The sequence below is a fragment of the Oryza glaberrima genome, chromosome 4, assembly GCF_000147395.1.
Source record: "Oryza glaberrima chromosome 4, OglaRS2, whole genome shotgun sequence".
In the NCBI taxonomy this organism is placed as follows: Eukaryota; Viridiplantae; Streptophyta; class Magnoliopsida; order Poales; family Poaceae; genus Oryza; species Oryza glaberrima.
In genome coordinates, this window is record NC_068329.1 from 610,367 (window position 1) to 633,778 (window position 23,412).

General features: G+C 47.6%; 2 protein-coding genes and 1 pseudogene across 2 annotated transcripts; 2 read left to right on the forward strand and 1 right to left on the reverse strand.

Moving 5' to 3' along the window:
* The first annotated feature begins 250 nt into the window (after positions 1 to 250).
* Positions 251 to 1,132, forward strand: LOC127770106 (uncharacterized mitochondrial protein AtMg00810-like). Its single transcript, XM_052295780.1, has 2 exons — positions 251 to 445; positions 737 to 1,132. Exons 1-2 carry the CDS (start codon positions 251 to 253, stop codon positions 1,130 to 1,132), a joined length of 591 nt encoding a protein of 196 aa, XP_052151740.1.
* A 2,832-nt stretch (positions 1,133 to 3,964) lies between these two features.
* On the reverse strand, positions 3,965 to 5,401 carry LOC127772108 (uncharacterized; annotated as a pseudogene).
* A 5,494-nt stretch (positions 5,402 to 10,895) lies between these two features.
* Positions 10,896 to 12,563, forward strand: LOC127770112 (probable glycosyltransferase At5g25310). Its single transcript, XM_052295788.1, has 4 exons — positions 10,896 to 10,997; positions 11,093 to 11,286; positions 11,371 to 11,737; positions 11,816 to 12,563. The coding sequence occupies exons 1-4, from the start codon at positions 10,896 to 10,898 to the stop codon at positions 12,488 to 12,490; spliced, it is 1,338 nt and encodes a 445-aa protein (XP_052151748.1). The 3' UTR covers positions 12,491 to 12,563.
* The last annotated feature ends 10,849 nt before the right edge of the window (positions 12,564 to 23,412 follow it).

A 23,412-nucleotide genomic window follows, 5' to 3' on the forward strand; every position in this document is an offset into this window, starting at 1 on the left:
AAAAATGATGGAGCCCATGTGACCCCACATGTCATCCTCACTACTCTCGTCTTCTCTCTATCCTCTCTCCCCTCTTATCTCTATCCTCTCTCTTTGGCGGGAAAGCAGCGGAGCGCGGGCGCCAACCGGTGGGAGAGGAGCGGCACGCGAAGGCCCAACGATGGTTGTTCTGTTGTTTTATCTCCTCCCTTGTTTGTTTTTCTCCAATTTCTATGTTGAGTCTGTTGCATGGCCGAATTCTGTTCTAGTCATGCGTAGGAACAAGGCCCGGCTCGTCACAAAAGGCTACATGCAACAACAGGGTGTGGACATCGATGAAGTTTTTGCACCGGTGACAGGAATGGAGTTAGTGAGGATGATCCTCCCTGTGGCGGCGCAAGAAGACTGGCGTGTTCAACATATGGATGTCAAGTCAGCATTCCTCAATGGGGAACTCCAAGAGGAGGTGTATGTGCAGCGCAGCCCCCCCCCCCCCCCCCCCCCCGCCTCTGGCTTCATGTTCGAGAAACCCGGACAAGTGTTGAGGCTAAAGAAGGCACTGTAGGGTCTTCCCCAAGCACCAAGGGTGTGGTACGCCAAGCTGGACGCCTGCCTCAACTCACTCAGCTTCTCCCGCAGTAGCCATGAACACACTAGGCATACACGGTGTGGGTCGAGCAAGCCCCTAGTGGTCGGCGTCTACGTCGACGATTTGCTGATCACATGACCCATTAATAACGACATCGGGCATTTCAAGAGGGAGATGATGGAATGCTTGGGGATGAGCGATTTGGGATTGCTCACCAATTACCTAGGTATCGAGGTACGCCAATATGGTCATGGCATCTCTCTCTGTCAATCCTTTTATGCTTTGAAATTGTTGCAGAAGAATGGTTTGGAGAATTGCAATCCTTGCTGCGTGCCGATGGAGCCAAAGCTGAAATTGATCAAGGCGAGTACAAGCCCACCTGTTGATGCCACAGCCTATCATAGTATTGTGGATGCACCGCGGTATCTTGTCAATACAAGGCCAGACATGGCATTTTCTGTGAGCTATGTGAGCAGGTTCATGGCCAAACCTCGTGAGGATCACTTGGTGGCAGTCAAACACATACTTCGGTACATTGCTGGGACACTGGAGTATGGTGTGTGATACACTAGGGGAGAGGTAGGGAAACTTCGTCTATGTGGCTACTGCGATAGCGACATGGCCAAGGACGTGGATGATTGCAAGAGCACCACAGGCGACATCTACTTCCTCGCACAAAGTCCCATCACTTGCCAATATCAGAAGCAATAGGTGGTGGCCCTCTCCTCGTGTGAAGCTGAGTATGTTGTAGCAACGTCTATGGCGTGCCAAGGCGTGTGGCTGGCTAGGCTGCTTGAAAAAATCATGGGAGCGCCGCCTGCTATGCCGCTGTTGAAGGTGGACAACAAGTCCACCATTGCACTGTCCAATAACCCCATCCACCATAACCAAAGTAAGCACATCCAAACTCGTTATCATTATATTCGAGAATGTGTTGAGGCAGGGAAAATCGACATCGACTATGTGAGTTCATCGCTGCAACTTGCTGATCTGCTGACCAAGCCACTGGCTCGGGCCAGATTCTAGGAGCTTCGCGAGCTTAATTGTGTTGTCAATGCCAAACATGAGCACCACAAGAATTAGGGGGAGATTGTTAGAATAAATTTTGTGTTTTGCTTAGCCGCTGGTTTTTCTGCTGTTTTATCTCCTCCCCTGTTTTTTCTGCACTCTCTATGTTGAGTCTGTTGAGCCTGTTGCATGGCCGAATTCTGTTCTGGTCATGCGCTCGTGGAGCTCTGCCGTGTGCGATTCGTTTATTATGAATATAAACAGGCAGAAGTATATATATTACACAGCAGACCGCAATAGCTAATTGATTTGCATAACATATCACATGCTCAGGCATTCAAATGATATGATCATACTGCAGGATGTTGCAGTGTGTGTTACTAATCTGTTCGATGAAATGCTCCGCTGAAGAATTACCACTGTGCAGTGGACATTTCGAGCGGCAAATCTGAATAAGGCCATATTTGAATTTGAATATAGAGAAAACCAGAAAAATCATGTAAATCTATAGAAAACCACGCAAATAACATCGATACGAACACCACGCAAATGGCTTACCGCATACTGATATGGACAGCACAACTAGTATCTCCCGCCGTCCCATAATATAAGGGATTTTAAGTTTTTGCTCGCACTGTTTGACCACTCGTCTTATTCAAAAAATTTGTGCAAATATAAAAAATAAAAAGTTGTGCTTAAAGTACTTTGGATAATAGAGTAAGTCAAAAAAAGTAAATAATAATTCCAATTTTTTTAATAAGACGAGTGGTCAAACAGTGCAAACAAAAACTCAAAATCCCTTATATTACGGGCAAAGGGAGTACACGGTACCGATTTTAATTTGGAGACAATTTTACCTTTTTTTTCTACTAGCAAATTTATTTCTTTACCCTTTGTACCTATACTAATACTTAAAAGATATAGATGTTACCTTTCATCGAGGAGCGTCGGATCATATATACTTATATAGTTCATCCCCACTAAGTGTAGTTAATGTTATTTCTGTCTTATTTCATTAAGCCACATCACCCCAATTATTTTTTCCCTTTGGATAATATATCTATGGTTCAAATTGTCTCTTCTTTCTTCTCTCATAACACCATGCAATCTCAATTATCTTTAGACTCAAAATTCATAAGTATCAATTTGTTTTAGTTGTAATAATCATATTGCATCTTATTGGTATATATTATGCAACTTAATTTTCCACAGCAACATGGCGGAGGATTCATCTAGTTTTTAGTATTTTTGCAACGCAATCACCATAAAAGATCTCAAAAGAGGAAACATTAACAGTTTGAGATATTGCCATATTCTTCTCCAGGGAGTGTCTGTTTTGAGATGTGTCGGCCATCCCATCAGTGCTTTATCCACGACGATGGCAAAGGAACCGGAGGGCGAGCGATGAAAAACCATCTCCCAATTAATGGCCTATTCAAACTCACATCTAAAAATATAGTATCATCTCCAAAGTATATACAATACGTAGTACGTACGATAATTTCATTTTATTCACATTCAGTTGCCGGAAAATAGTACTTGGTGTATTGCCTAATTCGCTCCGTCTCCAGCGCCCGTCTCCGTGACACCATGTAGCACACCACTAGGGATGGCAACGGGGCGGGGCGGGGGCGGGTTGGGCTGGAACGGCCCCGCCCCGACCCCCGACTTCACCCCCCGCCCCTGGCCCTGACTGGAAATGCGGGGCCAAATCAGGCCGCGTCCCCGACCCCTCCGGGGCACCGCACCCCGACCGGGGCCCCGCATTGGATAAAATCTCCATCCCATCAGCACAAAAAATACAAGATAATCATCAATGGCAAATATTGTACATAATTCACACACCATCAAAAACAGCATAATTGTACATAATAGACTTAGTGTGTGAAGCCATGAATCGCCGGCCGCTGTGCCTGTGCCCTCACCGGCCGCCGTGCCTGTGCGCCATGCCGACCACCGCGCCTATGCCCTCGCCGTGCCTGTGCGCCCTGCGCACCACCCGTGCCATGTGCATCGCCGGCACTCGGCAGATCGGAGGGAGAGCCGGAGAGGGGAGAGGAGGGGAGTTGGGGATGGGAGAAGCCGAGAGGGTGACCGGCGACCGCCGTGCCGTGGCGCCTTGCACCGCGCCGCCGCCTGTGTGTGGGACGGCAGACCGGAGGGAGAGCCCGAGAGAGGGCGACCGGAGAGGGGAGAGGAGGGGAGCTGGAGATGGGAGAGACCGAGAGGCCGACTAGCGACCGCCGCGCCCTGGCACTGTGCCGCACTGGGCGCCGGTGCGCCGCCGCCACCGCCTGTGTATGGGTCGGGAGGGGAGATGGGGAATGGGGAGAGAGTGGGGAGAGGGAGAACTAGGGTTTTGTTTATATATGTCAACATTTTGTTGGGTTGGGCTCTTTTGGGCTTTATATGTGCTACATTCTGAGAGTTTAATATACACCCTCAGGGCCCCGCGGGTCACCCTCGGGGCCCCACGGGTCACCCGCGGGTGAAATGTCTCCACCGTCCCCTCCCCGCTCAAATGCGGGGCCCCGGGCCCGACTCCCCCGCGGGTGACAAATTGAACCCGCCTCCGCCCCCGTAGGGGCGGGTCCCTGCAGGGACCCGACCCCGCGGGGGAAATTGCCATCCCTATACACCACCACCGACGTCACAGTCACCACCGCCGCAACGGCACCGAGCACGGCGAGCAGCGCCACCAGCCACGGCGACGGCGGCGTGCCCTTCTTCACCTGTTCATCAACGTCTTCTCATTGCAGCCGCCCGTCGCCCGGGATCCTGTCCACCGTGAGGTTCCAGTCACGGATGCCGAGGACGGCGTCCCTGACCGTGCCGGCGAAGAAGCCGACGAACGCTCTCTGTGTGATCCGCCGGCCGGGGAGGTTGAGCGGCAGGTCGATGACGGATTTGGCCGGCCTTGCCTCGCCGGCGGCGGCGACGTACACCCACAGGTGGTGCTCGACGGCGCCGTACTCGATCCACACGGTGAGGCCATGCGGCGCCGCCGTGCGGTTCGCAGACACGGTGATGTTGAGGCCGACGTTGGGGGATCGCCGGCCATACGAGTTCACCATGCCGACCTCGACGGTGGCGAGGCTGCCGGTGGCGTTTGGGGTTGGTCGTCATCATGGCGCCGCCGTCGGTCGGTGCCGAAACGCCGCGGTGGCTCGCCAGCGGCGGGAAGCTGTCGAGGAGGACGACGAAGGCGACGGCGGAGGAGAGGAAGGTGAAGGTCGTGTTGAATGACGCCTCGAGGGCCGGCGGCATCCTGGCGGCGGCGGCGCGCCAGAGCTGGAGCGTGTCGGCGAGGAGGAGGAAGCCGTCGGACTCGTTGAAGACGGGGAATGTTAGATAAACACAGATTAATAGATATAATCTGTTTATGTAATCGGTATGCATGGAAAGGTGTTGGTTCGGATAGATAGATAGGATAGAATCATTATCCCTTGTATTTAGGATCTCTGAACCAACACAGCCGTGTATACATATATCTGTAATCCAGCGCGATTTATCGCTTAATCAATTAACACGCAGCGCGTCCACCGCGGCGCTTACCACTCGCATCTGATATTTTTCAGGGAACAGCTGGGCGTCGAAGAGGAACGTGGCGGGAGACAGGATGGACGAGTTGGTGGCCACCACAAGGCCGTTCGACGCCGCCCTGCCGCCTCCGACGGCGGCGAAACTGTAGGAGACGACGTCGGCCATCGCCGGAGAGCCGGAGACGGCGAGCAGCAGGACAAGAAGAAGAAGCTCCATGCTGTATAGCCACTACTGTAGTAGCTAGCTAGCTAGTCGGCCGGTGAACTGATTTTTTTTTTTCCAATTTTGATTGTATGCAACGGCCAGCCGGCGACGTACGGAACTTAATTTATACTGTGACAAAAAGAAAATGTCAACCTGCAGGTGAAGCAACCAATGCATGCATGAGTGCGTTAGGTCGCTTGCATTGTCAAATAGTGGTTTATCTGTTGCTAGTGCTACCAGTTAAGTAATGCTTTCTCCATCGTTTTGCTAATTAAAAACATTTTTTTCAAATATATAAAATACATGCAAGTTAGTTTTCTTTAACCATAAAACATAAAATGAGTCCCAACAAAATAAATTATAATTATGTAACTTTTTAATAAAGTAAATAGTTAAAAACCAGCATTATATATATTAAAAATTGGAACGAGTAGTAAGCAATTTGCTGAATGCATGCATGCATGATATATACTGTAATTCCATGGTTGGTCTGGATCCAACGTCAAAATAAGGGGCAGTTTAGGAAACGGGAACTCACATATCGGATGTTTGACACTAATTTAGAGTATTAAATATAGTCTAATTATGAAACCCATTCTATAACCTTGGACTAATTCGTGAGACAAATCTTTTAAGCTTAACTACGCCATGATTTGACAATGTGATGCTACAGTAAACTTTTGATAATTATGGATTAATTAGGCTTAAAAAATTCATCTCGCGGATTTCCTCTCATTTATGAAATTAGTTTTTTACTAGTCTATATTTAACATTCTAAAATAACGTCCAAACTAACATCCGATGTGACAGGGAGTAAAAAGTTTTAGCCCTATCAAAACAACCCCTAAGCCTCCAAACACTGACAGTGGTGTTGACGAAGTTAAAGTGACGTGCTGGCCGGAAAGCAAATTAAATCAGATGTTGAAATCCGTGCCACCACGTGTCAACGTTTGGGCTCACCTGCACGGCCACACTGGCACATATGAGCTGCCAGCATCAGCATATCCGACGCATTGGCGTCGTGAATTATTCGTAGGCAACTCAAGGCCTCAATTACGTACAATTAATTAAGCTAGCCTACACACTAACCACGACGGCGACTCTCCCTCTTCCGGCCGGCCGACCGGCGGGGCTCCACCGCCGCCCCACCGTCGCCCTACATCCTGAGCGATTGGTCGAGGAACTGCATGCAGATGTGTACGCTTACCCTAGTTGACTATTCACAGTAAAGAGAAATGTAATTTGAAGAAGTCCACTATACTACATGATAGATTTTTTCATACAATCCAAATCAATTTTTGCAGCTGGGAGGGTAGCCCATGTGCACTCAGGTATCTATGAAAATTAAATTTTTGCACGCAGGTAGAGTAATCGTATGCGAAAATCGAATAGCTCTAAAGCCAACTGTGAAAATAAAAAGTCACAAAAAAAGTAGTAATTCCAAAAATCGAAACCAAACCTAGCCCCGAAACCATAACCCTAGAACTCAGAAGCCGACACCACCGTCCTCATCGCTTGAAGCCCGCGGCGGATCCTCGCGTGGGGATGGGCGGGTAGAGAGGCAGCGGGATCCACGCGGTAGAGGGAGGAGGCGCCGGATCCGAACCTCCCGTCACCGCAGCCGACACATCCACTTGCATGGGGTACGGAGCGGCGACAGGATCTGTGCAAGAGGGCGAGGGAGTGCCGGATCCGCTCCTCTCATCGCCACCGCCAGCGGGATCCCTCTCGCCTGAGCCCATTGCCGCTCCCGCCACTCTCGCCCAAACCCGTCATCCTCGCCTGCCATGTCCTCATCGAAAGGAGAGGAAGTGAGATGAGTGGGAGAATTGGAGAGGGAGTAAGAGGAGTGGTGGACGGGAGAAACTCAAAGGACTTAGTGGGGGAGAGAGAGCGGGGGTAGGAGAAAAAAGGGTGGGAAGAGAGGTGTATTTTCGCATGCAGTTCTTGAACCGTGCTCAGGGGATCGATTTTGCAAGCGGGAGCAGTTATGTTCCACCTATAACCTAAAAGAGGATCTCGTCCAAAAAAAATTAATTCTATTGTAGTGATCTCTTCAAATATTTTTTTTAAGAAGAAATTGTGAACATGTTAAAAATTAAACATAAGATTTAGGGTTGAAACCATACCTTTTATCACTGTACTATATCTCTTACTCCACTTGACTAGCTAGCCAGAAATCAATTGTACATGAATAGGAGGCTAGCCATACATATATAATTAATATTCATTGATCGATGGTAGTCCCTCTCTTCAACGATCGCACATTCTGACTTTCTTGAAAGCTTTGTGATTGCTAACAATTTTGATTTGTCATGCGAATTGAGTTTTTTTTTTTTAGCTTCGTCAGCACGAAAACAACACTTCCGTTGCCTGCTGTGTTGTTGTTGCTACCGGTACTGTCGCCGCACTGCACCGCCAGTAGCTGGTAGCCCTACTTGAAGCCCTTTGAGGTGAGCACTTGAATAGCTCTACTTGAGGCTCAATCAACACAGTTTCGCTACTCCCATATATGGGTGTGGTGGTGTTGTCATTTGTTTGTGGATGCTTTGGGTTAGGTTGAGGCATATCGTTTTCTTGTGGATAAGTGTGAATATCAAGCCTAGTACCTATTAGCAGTGAAAACGGATCGGATAATATCATATCCGATCCACTTCGTCTCGGGCCGGAGCAAGGATATTTATGATACGTGTTTTTTTAAAATCTGGCAGATTTTGATGCTGATGTAGATAGTACAGTCATACGTGAGTAAGGGGCTCGAACCATTCTCGCACTTTTATTGTGATGAACATGATAATAATCTATATAGATTTGTGCCACCCAAAGGTGTAATACCCTACTTCTATTGTGATGGTTTTCTCTCCCTTTGAAGGATCTTAAGAGTCTATCGACTACATAGCACATGACCGAAGTTTAAGGAAAGATTTTATTCGTATCCTTATATATTAGGTAAGTTTTGACAGCAAGAGAGCAACTCCCTTTCTTGCTTGCTTAGTTTGCCTCGGGGCCAACCTTGGTAGGGCCTAGCATGCTATTCCATCAAATATCTTTCTTACTACTCGGCGTCATGGTTAAGATATTGAAAAGTGTCAAACGCGATCATGGTTGTATTGAGAATGAGTAACTATTTATATACGTGCATGGATCTCACTCATCAAATACACGTGGTGGTTACGTTAGACACTAGACGGTATATTATTCAGGATGCTCACAGGGCCAGCCAACCCCAATGGGGCCAACTGTGAGTTGGGCACCACGAGGGCTCGCCACGCAAATTAACCCGCAGAATCCACTAAGGTTGTGTTCTTACCCCAAGTTTTCAACTCATCTCCCTCGTTTTCCGCGCGTATGCTTTTCAAACTACTAAACGGTGTGCTTTTTGCAAAAAGTTTCTATATGAAAGTTGCTTAAAAATCATATTGATCCATTTCTAAAAAAGAATAGCTAATACTTAATTAATCACGTGCTAATGGACCGTTCCGTTTTCCGTGCGCACTGTTCTGGTTGGAAACACGCTAGAGCGAACACAGCCTAAGGCCTTAGGTCAGCCAGGAGTGGGGCCAGCTGTGAGTTGGGCACCGTGAGGGCTCGCCCGCGAACCCGCAGGATCCATTAAGGCCTCAGGGCAACCATGAGTGGGACCTGCTACAAGTGATGTTTGGCAATAGCCTGCCACGAACCCTAACTTAATCCACGCACGTGCAGACCATGCCTGGTTGGCAATTGGGCCCTCCTGTCATTGTCTAGTAAAAGGCTGTCATTGTCAACCACGCCCTCCAATTACCCATGCTCGTGCGAGGTATGACACAATGGAAGTGATGGGTTTCAATTAATTACTACATTTGCGCGCCACCTTGTCTTCCATGCTTCATGCCTCAGGGTAAATAATTGTAATTGTCCCATCCAACGTAAATGGTGCAATCTTACAAAAACCAAAGACCACCCTGAATGTGTCGTCCAATTTTCGTCTAAGGACTGGCATAAGGTACCTTGATATTCTTCTTGTTTTGGGATGAGCCAAGTGCCACCCAAATTGATCCCCACATGTGGATCATGTGCCGGAGGGACTGACTCATGGCACCTTCATGGGTAACCCGGTTCTTGTTTACCTATAGTACTGGTAACAACGACTTCTCCCATCTACATTTTCTTCTTAACAAATTATAGACTTCCACCTTTTATTCTTCACCTACTTAATTATTCTTTTTAACCCATCATAGCCTTCTCCTATTTAATTTCATCTAATTTTTTTATACACATGTTTAAACCTAAAACTTTTATTGAACGGAGATAGTAGGGTTTAAATAGGATGAGAAAAAAAATCATTAACCAGCCTTCTAATATCAATTCTAGGTAACAGACAAAGCCATGCATTATATGAAATTAGGGTTCCTCCTTTTTTTTTTTGTCATCCAAAGAGTTAAAAAAATTAAAAATATAAAAAGCTAAAATAATAGAATAAATGTCTCCTCAACGAATTATAATCTATCTTTTATATTATATTAAGATAGTCTCGAAAGAAACCACATGTTCACCGTGAAGGATACAAATTTTCACATTAATATAAAAAAAATATTAACGTTACTATTCCCTTGAGAAGCTAAAAAATTGGCGGTCAACTCGATCTAGCTAGCAAGCCGCCAGGCCGGCAGTAGCGATCCAGGAATCAGCATCCTCCCAAAAGCCCCGTAATTATGGAAGTCAGCGCTTTATCGCTTGTTAATTATCAGCTCTAGCTAGCTGTTCTTCTCCGCATCTCGAGATTCATCTAGCAGCTGTGTGCGTGTCTGAATAATACATGCAGTGCGTCGCGTGCAGCATCAGCATCAGCCATTAGGGAAGGAAGGGGGTGGACGTGAATACTGCACAAATGGATCTTGTCAGAGATCGATCGATCGAGTTAGGCCTAGTTAATTTACCAGTTCCTAAATTTTTTTTTTCTAAAAACGTTAGTTTCTAATTCTTTTTTCCAAAAACGTCACATCGAATATTCATTCGATGACATATGTATACAGCATAAAATAAAAATAAAAATAAAAAAACTAAATGCATAGTTTTTATGGAAATCGCTTGACGAATCTTTTAAGCCTAAAGAGTCTATGATTAGCTATAAGTACTACAGTAATCCACCTATGCTAATGATGGCTTAATTAGGTTCAAAAGATTTGTGTTACGGTTTTCAGACGAGTTATAAATTAGTTTTTTTTATTTGTATCCGTAAACCCCTTCCAACATCTGATCAAACGTCCGATATAGCACCCTAAATTTTTTTTTTGCGAACTAAACAGGGCCTTATCCAATTCCCAGCTGCTTTCGCAACCTCTCGCGATCTGCCTCCCTTCTAGTCCTACTCCACTTGCTGCTGATCGCATCGCATCGCATCGCATGCATGGCGCCGCGGCTTCATCTCATCGAGCTCGACCGACCGACGACGCGCACATGCCTTCCCTTCCTGCCAATGGCCGCGCGTCAGCCGGAGAAGAGAATCCATGCATCGTCTCGCCGTCTAGCTTATTAATGTGTACTCAGTCTATAGTATCGAGATGTCTATCTATCTAGTCGACCGGCAGCCATGGCGCCCGGAGAAGCTCCAGCACGAAGCTTCGTGGTCGTCGTCCTCGCCGTCATCGCGCTCTCCGCAATCGTCGCCGTGGCCGGCAAGAAGAAGGCGCTGGTGATGACAACCACACGGCCATTCCTTCTCGCTCAGCGCCAGCCCTTCAATTATATTTGTGCTGAACTATAGCTTTCTGCTCTTCTCTCTTCTAGTCCACCGTGGACGTGGAGGACGAGCTCGACGCGGCGCGCGCCGCGATACGGCGGGCGGCGCGGCAGCATCACCGCCGCGGAGGCGGAGGTGAGGGCGGCGATGTCGGCTCCGCCAATTGGCTGAGGTTCTACGGCGGCGAGGCGGACTACGACCTCCTCTCGCGCGTCTACCGCAACCCGGCGGCGTTCTACCGGTATGGTTATTAGCTGAGCCATCGATCCGTACGCCGCGTCGTCTCCGTCGATCACGAGCGTGCAGTGCACCATGGTGGATGCAGGAGCTACGTGGAGATGGAGAGGCGGTTCAAGGTGTACGTGTACGAGGAAGGCGAGCCGCCCATCCTGCACGAGGGCCCGTGCAAGAACATCTACACCATCGAGGGCCGCTTCATCGAGCAGCTCGAGCTCATGTCGCCGCCGGACGACGACGGCGGCGTCCGGACGTGGGACCCAACGCGCGCCCACGCCTTCTTCCTGCCGTTGAGCGTCTCCCAGATGGTCAAGTTCGTCTACCGCCCGCCATCCCAGGACCGCGCCCCGCTCCGCGCCATCGTCGCCGACTACGTCCGCGTCGTCGCCGCCCGCCACCCCTTCTGGAATCGCTCCGCCGGCGCCGACCACTTCATGCTCTCCTGCCATGATTGGGTAAGTTAGTAGAAGCTTAGCTACATGTGCAGCAAGGTTTTTGATGGTTTTTGTGATGACACGTGTTCGGCGGAGTAGGGGCCATACGCGTCGCGTGGGCAGCCGGAGCTGTACACGAACGCCATCCGCGCGCTCTGCAACGCCAACACGTCGGAGGGGTTCAGGCCGGGGAAGGACGTGAGCGTCCCTGAGATCAACCTCTACGACGGCGACATGCCGCGGGAGCTCCTGGCGCCGGCGCCGGGGCTGGAGTCCCGCCCGCTCCTCGCCTTCTTCGCCGGCGGCCGGCACGGGCACGTCCGCGACGTCCTGCTCCGCCACTGGAAGGGACGGGACGCGGCCACGTTCCCGGTGTACGAGTACGACCTCCCCGCCGCCGGCGACTACTACTCGTTCATGCGGCGCGCGCGCTTCTGCCTATGCCCGAGCGGGCACGAGGTGGCGAGCCCGCGGGTGGTGGAGGCGATCCAGGCCGAGTGCGTGCCCGTGGTCATCGCCGACGGGTACGCGCTGCCGTTCGCCGACGTGCTGCGGTGGGAGGCGTTCTCGGTGGCGGTGGCGGTGGGCGACATCCCCAGGCTGAGGGAGACGCTGGAGAGGATACCGGCGGCGGAGGTGGAGCGGCTCCGGCGAGGGGTGAGGCTGGTGAAGCGACACCTGATGCTGCAGCAGCCGCCGCGGAGGCTGGACATGTTCAACATGATCCTGCACTCTGTCTGGCTCAGGAGGCTCAACTTGAGACTCCACCATTGACCTGCAATGCAAGCATCCCACTCCCACACAGCACAGCTAGTCAACAGAGGAAGTGGATTTTTGTGTCTTTTCGTTTGTGCATGACATTTAAAATTTTATCAAAGAAATTTTAAAAAAATTATCAAGATAGAACAATATATGATATAACATTTCGCAAACAAACAAGTTAAAATTCGACTTATACAATTTGAAACAAAAATAACAAATTTAACTGTGAACTACGCGTTCTATTTATTTCAATTTGTTATTTTTGTTTCTACTTGTATAAGTTGAAATTGAATATGCATGTTTATAAAATGACATATCACATATTGATCTATCGTACTATTTTCTTTTCAAATTTTTTGACGATTTTTTAAGTGATATGTAAAAATGAGAGGATATCCCCTTAAAGGTAGAGTTTTCCACCAACAGAAAACTCTCTCTCACTCTCTCTCTCTCTCTCTCTCTCTCTCTATATATATATATATATATATATATATATATATATATATATATATATATATATATATATATATATATATATATATATATATATATATATATATATATATGGGAAGTGAATTTTTTTCCTCTCGAGGAACATCCCCTTCTTTTGGTTAAGATAGATTAACATATGATATATGTTTCTATAAACATCCAAGATTAAATTCTACTTATACAATGCAAAACAAAATTATCTAATTTGATCAGACATTGCACGTTCTATTCATATTCAATTTGTTATTTCTGTTTCTTCTTGTATTAGTTGAATTTGAACATGCATGTTTATATAGTGACATATCACATATTGATTTATCTTACTAAAATTTTCAACTGCTTGTTAATTTTTTAAGCGACGTGTAAAAATGAGAAGATATCCTTAAATAGAGTTTCCCATGTATATGTAGTACTAGAAATGTTTTCATTGCAATTCAAAGCGAAAACGCCATCTGGAGGAAGATCAAGCAAACATACGTGGACACTACATGGAGTATTTTATAGTCTTTTAGAGGACCAAAATGTTATTACAGGTCGTTTTCATAAAAAGAAAATTGTTACACTGGAAGTGATGCCTGCTCTGATTTTGGAAACCAAAACCTCATGTATTTTTCTGTACCAATCCTTAAATCAGTAATGGTGCATATAGATATAGCCAATCTATAGTATATCTTGAAATAAATAAAGGCTAAATAGTTTAATTCCTTTGGTAAGGTTGATAGGACCATTTCCTATCAGATAAACAATAGTGAAGTCACTACTTAAAAAAATTTTCATGACACCACCCTTTTATTTTTATTGGCGGCTGTAACAAACACACACTTATGAAATTGTATTGGAGAAATTCAAGGCGAAAATCGATTTTCGCTGGCTATCACTTAAGATCTCTTAGGTGGCAGCCAGCAGCTACTAAGGAACAACACCAGCGAAAAGCATCACCATTGAAAAAAAGGTGACATCAAAAACCGTCGCCCACTACCACCCACGTATTTTCCAGATCACACCCTCCGCGTTCTCCTATGCTCCTCCTCATCCTCTCCAGATCCACCCATCGACGGCACCACCCTCACCCAACGTCAACCGTCATACCTTCTCCTCCTCTCCCCAACGGTGGCGGGTCCAGCGACGGCGCCTCACGCAGGTGGTGGCCACTTCGACGGTAGCAAAGGGGAGGGGTGGGGGCAGTGACCGGCGGCACCTCTCCCTTGCCCATCGACGTTCCCCTCTCCTCCTCCCTCCCCACCGACAGCTCGTGTAAGCGGTTGTGGCTCCGCCGGCGGCAAATGGGAGGGGAGCTACGGATCCGGTGTCTGCGGTGCTCGAGAGAGGCTAATTTGGCGGCCAGGGCTCCTTGGATCAACGACGGCATGGCCCTCGGCAATGTGTAGACCCCCGTTTTTATAACAGGAATCATTCGTGTAAACAGTACCATTTCCCTGGATCAAGTAGTTTGGTACACACGAGTTCATAGCTGAAATACCCAAAAGCACATACACGAGAGTCTAGTGCTAATTATTACATCATAAGCCCGCAGGCATTCTCTTAAATCATCGAACCGAGCGGTCCGGAATACATCCAAAAGCAGAAATAGATGAGGCAGCGGAATTCAGGCAGCGGCATGCCATTGCCATAGGCAACGACCGTAACTAAGACCTACTGAGCGCCATCGTCTTCTTCTCCCTCCTGGTAGTAGGCATAGGGATCCTCCGAAGCTTCATCTCCCGCTTCTGATTAATTTTATATTTGCAAGGGTGAGTACCAACCGTACTCAGCAAGCCACCACAGCAAGAAATGCACATGATAGGGGTATTCAAAGGATAGCTATGGTTCCTTTGCGCAAAGCCAGTTTTGTAATTCTTTTCGCAAGCCTAAGACCTAGCACAGACTAGTCAAATTTTAGTACCAGTGTTCATATTAAACAATGACGGTTCTGTCCACCATCCATTGTGATCCCAAGGATAGCTTCCCGCCATCGAGTCGTTATGGTTTTCTGAGGACGTCCACATTCCCACCTCTCAGGAAGTGGCTCCATCAGCATAAAAATCATCATGCAATATCCCATCCCACACAAGTTAAGAATTTAGAGTCTAGCCAAGTGTAATACATGTCCCGGTGCTCAATAACCGCGAGCACGGCTATTCGAATAGATTTGGTTTACTCACACTGCAGTGGATGTACACTTTACCCGCACTCCGCAACTGCCCAACACATGAGCCTCGTCCCAACACATGAGACGCGTCACGGCAAAGCTTTTCGATAACCTCGCATTGGCAGTACCCGCTCCATGAACTTAAATCCTCTTGCACTCTGGACGTCCATGTTTCTAGCAGTGAGAGGAGTTCTGGCGCTCCCGGGAAAGAGAAGTCTCACACACATATTAAATTAGGGTTCAAGTTAAGTTCTCTCTCTCACACACTCATGGCAGTCCTACCAATGGCGACACCGATGTAGGGCACGCCTCTCGGCCCTACCTCAACGGCTGTCCCATCGTAGCGCACCTGCCTCACTCAGGGGTGAACCATCTATGCAGGGATACTGCCTCCGCTCGGCTATCTAATCCGCTAGGTCTATACCCATTCGAGAAGTACGGTTGTACGGGGGTCGTTTCATGCTTAACTTCATGGCTCGGTCCTTAATTGACCGGGGACGGTACTAGCCTTTTCCAGATACCACCCAAATCCTCCGTCCGCCCCAGTCGAAAATAGTTGTTTAGTTTTATTTTTCCTTTCACAAATCATGTCATCAATATCATGGCAATGTGGCGCTCATGTCTCCACATGCCGCATCTCAATTACCTTCCCAAAGGTAATTGCCCAGTCATATAGCATTTGATAAATATGAGTATGCATAATTCTAGAATAGCATTTCTAAGCAATTGTCATAATTGACTAGGGACTCATACGTAAACATGGTTACGAAGGAATAAGGGCAAACAATAATCAAGGCATGGCATAATCACAAGTAGGATGTTCATCATTGCATGCAATTTTATTTGTAAACAAAATAATTTCGCAATTGGGATCAACATGTTCAAGGAATAGTGATGACTTGCCTTGCTCAAGGTCTTGCGGGTCTTGGTCCTCGCTTGGATCCGCAACTCTCTCGGGCTCTACAAGTACGTGCGAAGAATCGATTTTGAATTCGGTTAGAATTCAAGTAAAATCCAAATAAATCCAAATGGAAGTCGAACGCGAAAGTCGATTCTTTTATATTAACTTTACTATTCGCGGACTAGGGCAAACCCAATTTCGATTTATATATCCTAAGCTATTTTGCGGGTGTAAATATTTGGTTAGCATAAGTTTTTGATTGAATCTACCCGAGTATTATATTCATATATTTGGTTAGAAATTTCTATTGCGAGCTAAACATCGGACGGAATCCTAAAATTATCTTATAATATTATACGATTTAATTTAGTCTATGACTAAATGATTAAATATAATATACGTCTAAAATTCCTAGTGATTAAATCCGAATTTCTATCGTGAATCGATTTCTTATAGAGATTACCCAAATATAATTTATAATAGCCTATAAGAATTCATCTAATTAATTATATCTAAATTACTACCGCGAATTGATCATTTGTAGAGATCATTAAAAACAATCTACAATAATCTATATAATTCACCTAATTGTTTAGTTTTTAAATACATCTATGATTATAGCATTATTTTGCAAATACTATATTTTCGTTAATCCTATACTTAAATTCTAATATTTTTAAGTGTCCTAAATTTCTCCTAATTTTTCCTACTTATTTCCTTCTCTTTTCCCCCTTTTTCTTTTCCTTTTCTTTTCTTTTCTTTTCTTTTTCTCTTCCTTCTTTTCTTTTCTCCCTCTCTCTTCTCTCTTTTCTTTTCTCTCTCTCTTCTCTCTTTTCTTTTCTTCTTCCTCCTCCCGGCTCCTCCCTGCCCCTCTCTCTCTCTCGGTTCCCTCTCTCCCTACCCGAGCGGCGACGGCGGTGGACGCGAAGGGGGGGGAGAGACGGCTCACCGGCAGCGGCGGCGACGCAGACGACGGTGGCGCGGGGACGATGGCGACGGCGGCGCAAAGCGCGGCGCGGCGCGGCGGTTTTGTGGCGGTGGCGCGGCGGCTCTAAGGTGGCGGCGCGGCGGTCACGACAACGGCGGCGCGTGGGGAGAGGGAAGGGGAGGAGAGATGGGGTGGCCGGGGTGGAGAAGAGGAGAAGGAAGGGGGCGGCCGGCTTTATAGGGCGCGGGGAGGGGAAGAGAGAAGGGAAGAGGGGAGAGGGGGGGGCGCGCGGCGCGAGGCGCGGCTGCGGCGCGACGCAGCAGCGGCGGAGGCAATGGGCGACAGCGATGGGACGGCGCGCGGCGCGAGACGGTGATGCGACGCGCGATGGCGACGGCGCGGCAGCGGTGATGCGACGGCCGAGCGGCGACGGCGTGAGGCGACGAGACGGGCGCGTGGCGCGGCGACGCGATGAGCGACGGCGATGGCGATGGCGCGGCGACGTTGGCGCGGCGTGGCAGGGGCGGCACGGGGCTCGAGGCGGCGCGCGGCGCGAGGCGGCGACGCGACACCGGCGCGGCGCGGCAGCGGCGACGCGACGACGATGGGACGCGCGGGCGCGGGGCGCGAGGCCGACGGCGACGCGACGGCGACGATGGCGACGGCGGCGCGGCGGGCGGGCAGCACGAGCGGCAGGGGAGGGGTTAGGGCTAGGGACGCGATCGAACACCTTCGCCATAATGAACAGTGCATTTTCTTATTTATTCCACTTTTAGTTTATTTCCCCTATAAATTTGATTCTATAATTTCTAATCTTTGCATTCATGAATTTTACTCAACATTTGTGTTATTCCGACTAATGGATTCACTCTAGATTAATTTATTCCATGTTTTATATATTATTATTATAATTTACTTGAATTTAATTAGAGTTAATTCTCATTCCATTGCTCTTTAAATTTGATGGATATAAATATGGTCGTAATAATATTTTACTCATTTCTATCCATACCTAATCTTTATTTTAATTTATATTTATTTTACCAATTTATTTTTTAAGGTTTATTCCTAATTAACTATTCTTTACTCACGATTAATAAACTTCGAGATCAAATCCAAATAAAATAAGCGAATAGGATCGGCATGATGCAATTAATTTTTAAAGTTTTTGAAAATCCGTATTTTTAGAGTTTAGATTTTTGTCGGTCGAATTTTCAGGGTGTTACAAACCTACCCCCCTTAAATAAATCTCGTCCCGAGATTTCTTACCAGTTTTCGAATAGATGCGGGTATTCTGTCCTCAAGAATTCTTCGCTTTCCCAGGTGGCTTCGTCCTCGGTGTGATTACTCCATTGTACCTTGTACATACGCCACACTTTGCTCCTAGTCCTCTTTTCGGCTTCATCCAATATCCGGACCGGGTGTTCTGGATACGTAAGATCATTGCTAATGTGAATCTCTTCCAGCGGAGCTTGTTCTTCCGGCACTCGTAAGCATTTCTTTAATTGAGACACATGGAAGACTGGGTGCACATCAGCGATATTCTCTGGTAACTGTAACTGATAGGCAACTTCTCCTCGTCTTGCGACGATCTGAAAAGGTCCCACATATCTTGGTGCTAGTTTTCCTTTGACCTTAAACCTTTTTGTTCCCCTCATCGGAGAAACCTTTAAATAAACGTAATCTCCTTCCTTAAATTCCAGGTTTCTTCTTCGAGTGTCGGCATAACTCTTTTGTCGTGATTGTGCTACCTTTAAACGGTCACGGATCAAGCGAACCTTTTCTTCGGCTTCTTGGATAATGTCAGGTCCAAATACCGCCCGTTCTCCAGTCTCAGACCACATTAGCGGGGTACGACATCGTCGACCAAACAATGCCTCATTGGGCGACATCTTTAGGCTTGCTTGAAAGCTGTTGTTGTAGGAGAATTCGGCGTAGGGCAAACATCTCTCCCAGTCCTTGCTAAAATCCAGCGCACAAGCTCTCAGCATGTCCTCCAGGACCTGGTTGGTTCTCTCTGTCTGGCCATCTGTCTGTGGATGATAAGCTGTGCTAAACGCAAGGTAACTTCCTAGGGCTTCATGGACTTTCTCCCAGAAATGCGAGGTAAACTGCGTGCCTCGATCAGATATAATCCTCTTAGGTACACCATGAAGACATACTACCCTGGTCATGTATAACTCGGCTAGCTTGGCACTGCTGTAATTCGTCTTAACGGGGATGAACCTCGCCGTCTTGGTGAGTCGATCCACGATCACCCAAATAGAATCATATCCTGTTGCGGTCTTGGGCAATCCAACAATAAAATCCATACCTATCTCATTCCATTTCCACTCGGGAATCCTAAGGGGTTGCAGCAAGCCTGCCGGTCGCTGATGCTCAGCCTTCACCTTTTGGCACACGTCACAGAGTGCTACGTATTCCGCCACATCTCTCTTCATGTTGGGCCACCAGTATCCTTCCTTCAGATCTTGATACATTTTCGTACTTCCGGGGTGCAATGAATATGCCGACTCGTGAGCCTCCTTTAAAATTAATCCCCTCAGTCCACCCTGTTCGGGTACGTAAATTCTCTTTTTATACCATAGGACATCTTTTTCGTCAGTTGAAAATTCCTTTGCACGTCCTGCAGCTAAGCGTTCCTTCACCTCTCGGATTTCCTCGTTGTCCTTCTGCGATTCTTCTATTTGGGTTCTCAAAAGAGGTTGAATGTCCAGGGTGTTTATCTGTCCACAAGGTACTACATGTAGGTTCAGCTGAGCTATTTCCTCCCTAAGCTCAGGGACCATCCCTTCCATTCTCAGATGATTGCAATGGCTCTTACGACTCAGAGCGTCGGCCACAACGTTTGCTTTGCCTGGGTGATAGTGAACCTCTAGATCATAGTCCTTGATTAATTCTAACCATCGCCTTTGCCTCAAGTTGAGATCTGACTGGGTGAAGATATACTTCAGACTCTTGTGGTCAGTGTAGATATCGCAATGGTTTCCAATCAGATAATGTCTCCAAATCTTTAGCGCATGAACCACGGCTGCGAGTTCTAGGCCATGGGTAGGGTAGTTTTCCTCATGTGGTCGCAATTGTCGTGACGCATAGGCCACAACCTTTCCGTCCTGCATCAGTACTCCTCCTAGTCCTTGTCTCGATGCATCACAATATATGACAAAGTCTTTCCTATTGTCAGGGAGAACTAGAATAGGTGCCGAGGTCAGCTTTTCTTTGAGCTGCTCAAAGTTTTCTTGACACTGTTCTGACCATACAAACTTCTTTTTCTTCTTGAGTAATTGTGTCATAGGTCGTGCTATCTTAGAGAACCCCTCAATAAACCTTCGGTAGTATCCGGCCAAGCCTAGAAAACTCCGAATCTCGGTCACCGACTTGGGTGCTTTCCATTCCGTAACGGCCTCTACTTTTGCAGGGTCCACTGCTACTCCACCGGCTGAGATTACGTGACCCAGAAAAGCGACTTCTTTTAATCAGAACTCACACTTGCTGAATTTTGCATATAACTTATGCTTTCGAAGTTTCTGGAGTACCAATCGTAAGTGTTCCGCATGTTCTTCCTCATCTTTGGAGTAGATCAGAATGTCATCGATGAATACTACCACGAACTTATCCAAGTAATCCATGAACACTTTGTTCATAAGATTCATGAAGTACGCTGGGGCATTGGTTAGACCAAATGACATTACGGTGAACTCATATAATCCATAGCGTGTTGAGAACGCGGTTTTGGGTATATCCCCGGTCCTGATTTTCAATTGGTGGTATCCTGATCGAAGGTCAATTTTAGAGAACACCTTAGCTCCTTTGAGTTGATCAAAAAGATCATCAATCCGTGGTAGTGGATATTTGTTTTTGATGGTTACTTCGTTCAGTGAGCGGTAGTCCACACACATTCTCATGCTACCATCTTTCTTCTTGACGAATAGCACTGGAGCTCCCCAAGGTGACGAACTGGGGCGTACAAAACCCTTTTCTTGCAACTCCCTGATTTGCTTTTTAAGTTCTTCTAACTCATTGACCGGCATCCGATATGGTCTCTTGGATATGGGGGCAGTTCCGGGTATCAGGTCAATAATGAACTCTATGTCACGATCTGGTGGCATTCCAGGTAAATCTTTTGGGAACACATCAGGAAATCGCTGCACTACGGGCATTCCCTTTAGGGGTAGCATGGTAAATATACCTCCAGCACGTTCGGTTAGCCTAGGATCTTGATCTATGGTTGCTCTCATATCTGATCCCCATGGTGTGGTCAGGGTAACTTCTCTACGTCTACAGTCAATTACTCCTCTATGCTTTGCTAGCCAATCCATGCCCAATATGACATCAAGGGTCTGTGGTATCAAAACCATAAGGTTGGAAGGAAACACCACATCCCTAAGGCGAATAGGTACGTCAATGCAAGCTTTGTCCACGGCTATTTCACCCCCAGGTGAATGTACTAACATTGGTTGCCTTAGTTTAACTCTGGTTAAATTGTGTTGTTGACTTGCTTTCAAAGATATAAATGAATGCGATGCTCCCGAATCGAAGAGAACTTTAACTGGAGTGGAGTTGAGTGAAAACATACCCATCAGTACGCCTTGGTCTTCCTGGGCCTCTTCAGCTCGAACGTGGTTCACTTGCCCGCGTCCAAATCCGGTAGCGGTCCTGTTAGTCTGCGGAGTCCTGAATAGACCTCGTCCAGCAGCAGGGGTAGCAGTCCCGTGAATAGCCGTTGCATTAGCTCCGGTGCGAATGGGTGTCTTGTTTGGATGAGGACATTTATTGGCGAAATGCCCATACTCTCCACAGTTGAAACAGCTTCCCGGCCTTACTAATCCAGTGGCGGCCTGATTCGGTGTAGGAGCTCGGTTCTGAATGGTAACCGGCCTATGGAAATTGCTGGAGGCGGCAGGTCGACTGGTTGTCACCACTGTTGGTCTCCATGCCGAGGAGGTTGTCCCTTTAGGACGCTGGGGTGCGGTCTGAGGCGGGCGGTTCATGGCAAGCCTCCTTTTACGATTGTGCTCCACGACCTTCCGGTCGTTTTCCAGCCTAACGACCTTATTAATTAGACTCTGGAAACTATCGTGGTCTTGTCCAATCATGGGCCCACGCAACTCGTCATTCAAGCCTTCAATGAATTTGTCGATCTTTTCCTCTTCGTCGGCAAGATCTCCAGTCGCGTAGCGTGCCAACTGAGTGAAACGGTTCAGGTACTCTTGTACTGTGGTATTCCCTTGCCGTAGTCTCCTGAACTCATTCTTCTTCATCCGCATCACTGCGGCAGGCACGAAGTTGTCACGGAAGGCTGTGGTAAATTCTTCCCAGTTTGGTTCTCCAGCATCTTCTTCCCGAGCTTCTTTGTATGTGTCCCACCAGTCTCCGGCTGGTCCTTCCAATTGGTTTGCCGCAAAGATCACTTTATCGGCCTCCCGTACTCGAACAAGAGTTAGCTTCTTCTCAATGACCCTTAACCAATCTTCAGCATCCATAGGTTCTTCAGCTGTGGCGAATGTGGGTGGCTTGGTCCTCATAAATTCTCCAAAGCTTGATCCGCCGCGGTTGCCTTGGTTATTTGCGATGGCTTGCAGAAGTTGGGTTTGGGTGGCCATAATTCCGGCCAGAGTGGTTAAGTCAGGTGTCTGAGTTTCATCATTGCTGGTTGTTGCCCGACGTCGGCTTGCCATCTGTGCGGGTTGATTGATTGAGTAAGTATCCTAATTCTCTAGCTATCTTTTACGGCTTTATCCCATTAAGGGGGGGGGATTGTTTTGATGTGAACTTTGTTTTGCCAGCATGGTGGAATAAACTCATTTATAACACAACAACAATATATATCATAAATAACATCACAGAGTTTCACAAATAGTACATAAATCATGATGCAATCGACTGCATACATACGCAGTCCAAATAAGATTCATCCAAAGATACATTGAACTAATCATCAAACTACTCGTCCATCTAGGTAGGGAGGGGGGTGTCTCGCATGCTATCCAAAAACTAACTGAAGCGAGATCGAAGCTGCAATAATCCTCCAGTCTAGTCATCCAGCCATCCGCAGGATCCTGGGGTAGGTAGAGGGTGGTCGCTGGCACGCGCAAACCTGAGTCCCCACGGCTCAGAAGTAGTGGCCTCTGGATCTGGCTTGGGCCTCTTGCCCGGAGGTCGTGTGCTCTTGCGAGCAGTGCTGAGGGTGCGAGGGCCTCCGAGGAAGGTGATGCGGGGAACAGGGGTCTCATCCTCTGAAGGATCAGTGATGTCTGGCTCGATCTCTGGCTCGGTGTCGGTCCCCTCTGTCTTGGAGTCGACCTGGATCGGAGTCTCCAAACTAGAACCCAGCTGCGGAGAAGGTGTAGGGATCAGTGGAGTGTGCACAATCTCCGGGGCAGGTGGCTGTGTCACTGTCGGGTCCACCAGGTAAGGTGCTGACTCGGTAGCTAGCATACTAGCCTCTCCCAGAAGAGCGTGGA

Bases quoted from the DNA above. Each gene is read 5' to 3' on its own strand.
- LOC127770106 (XM_052295780.1), top strand. From the start codon at position 251: ATGCGTAGGAACAAGGCCCGGCTCGTCACAAAAGGCTACATGCAACAA. The intron at 446-736 runs GTGTATGTGCAG...GGGCATTTCAAG, and splicing joins ATGGGGAACTCCAAGAGGAG to AGGGAGATGATGGAATGCTT.
- LOC127770112 (XM_052295788.1), top strand. From the start codon at position 10,896: ATGGCGCCCGGAGAAGCTCCAGCACGAAGCTTCGTGGTCGTCGTCCTC. The intron at 10,998-11,092 runs GTGATGACAACC...TCTCTCTTCTAG, and splicing joins CCGGCAAGAAGAAGGCGCTG to TCCACCGTGGACGTGGAGGA. The intron at 11,287-11,370 runs GTATGGTTATTA...TGGTGGATGCAG, and splicing joins AACCCGGCGGCGTTCTACCG to GAGCTACGTGGAGATGGAGA.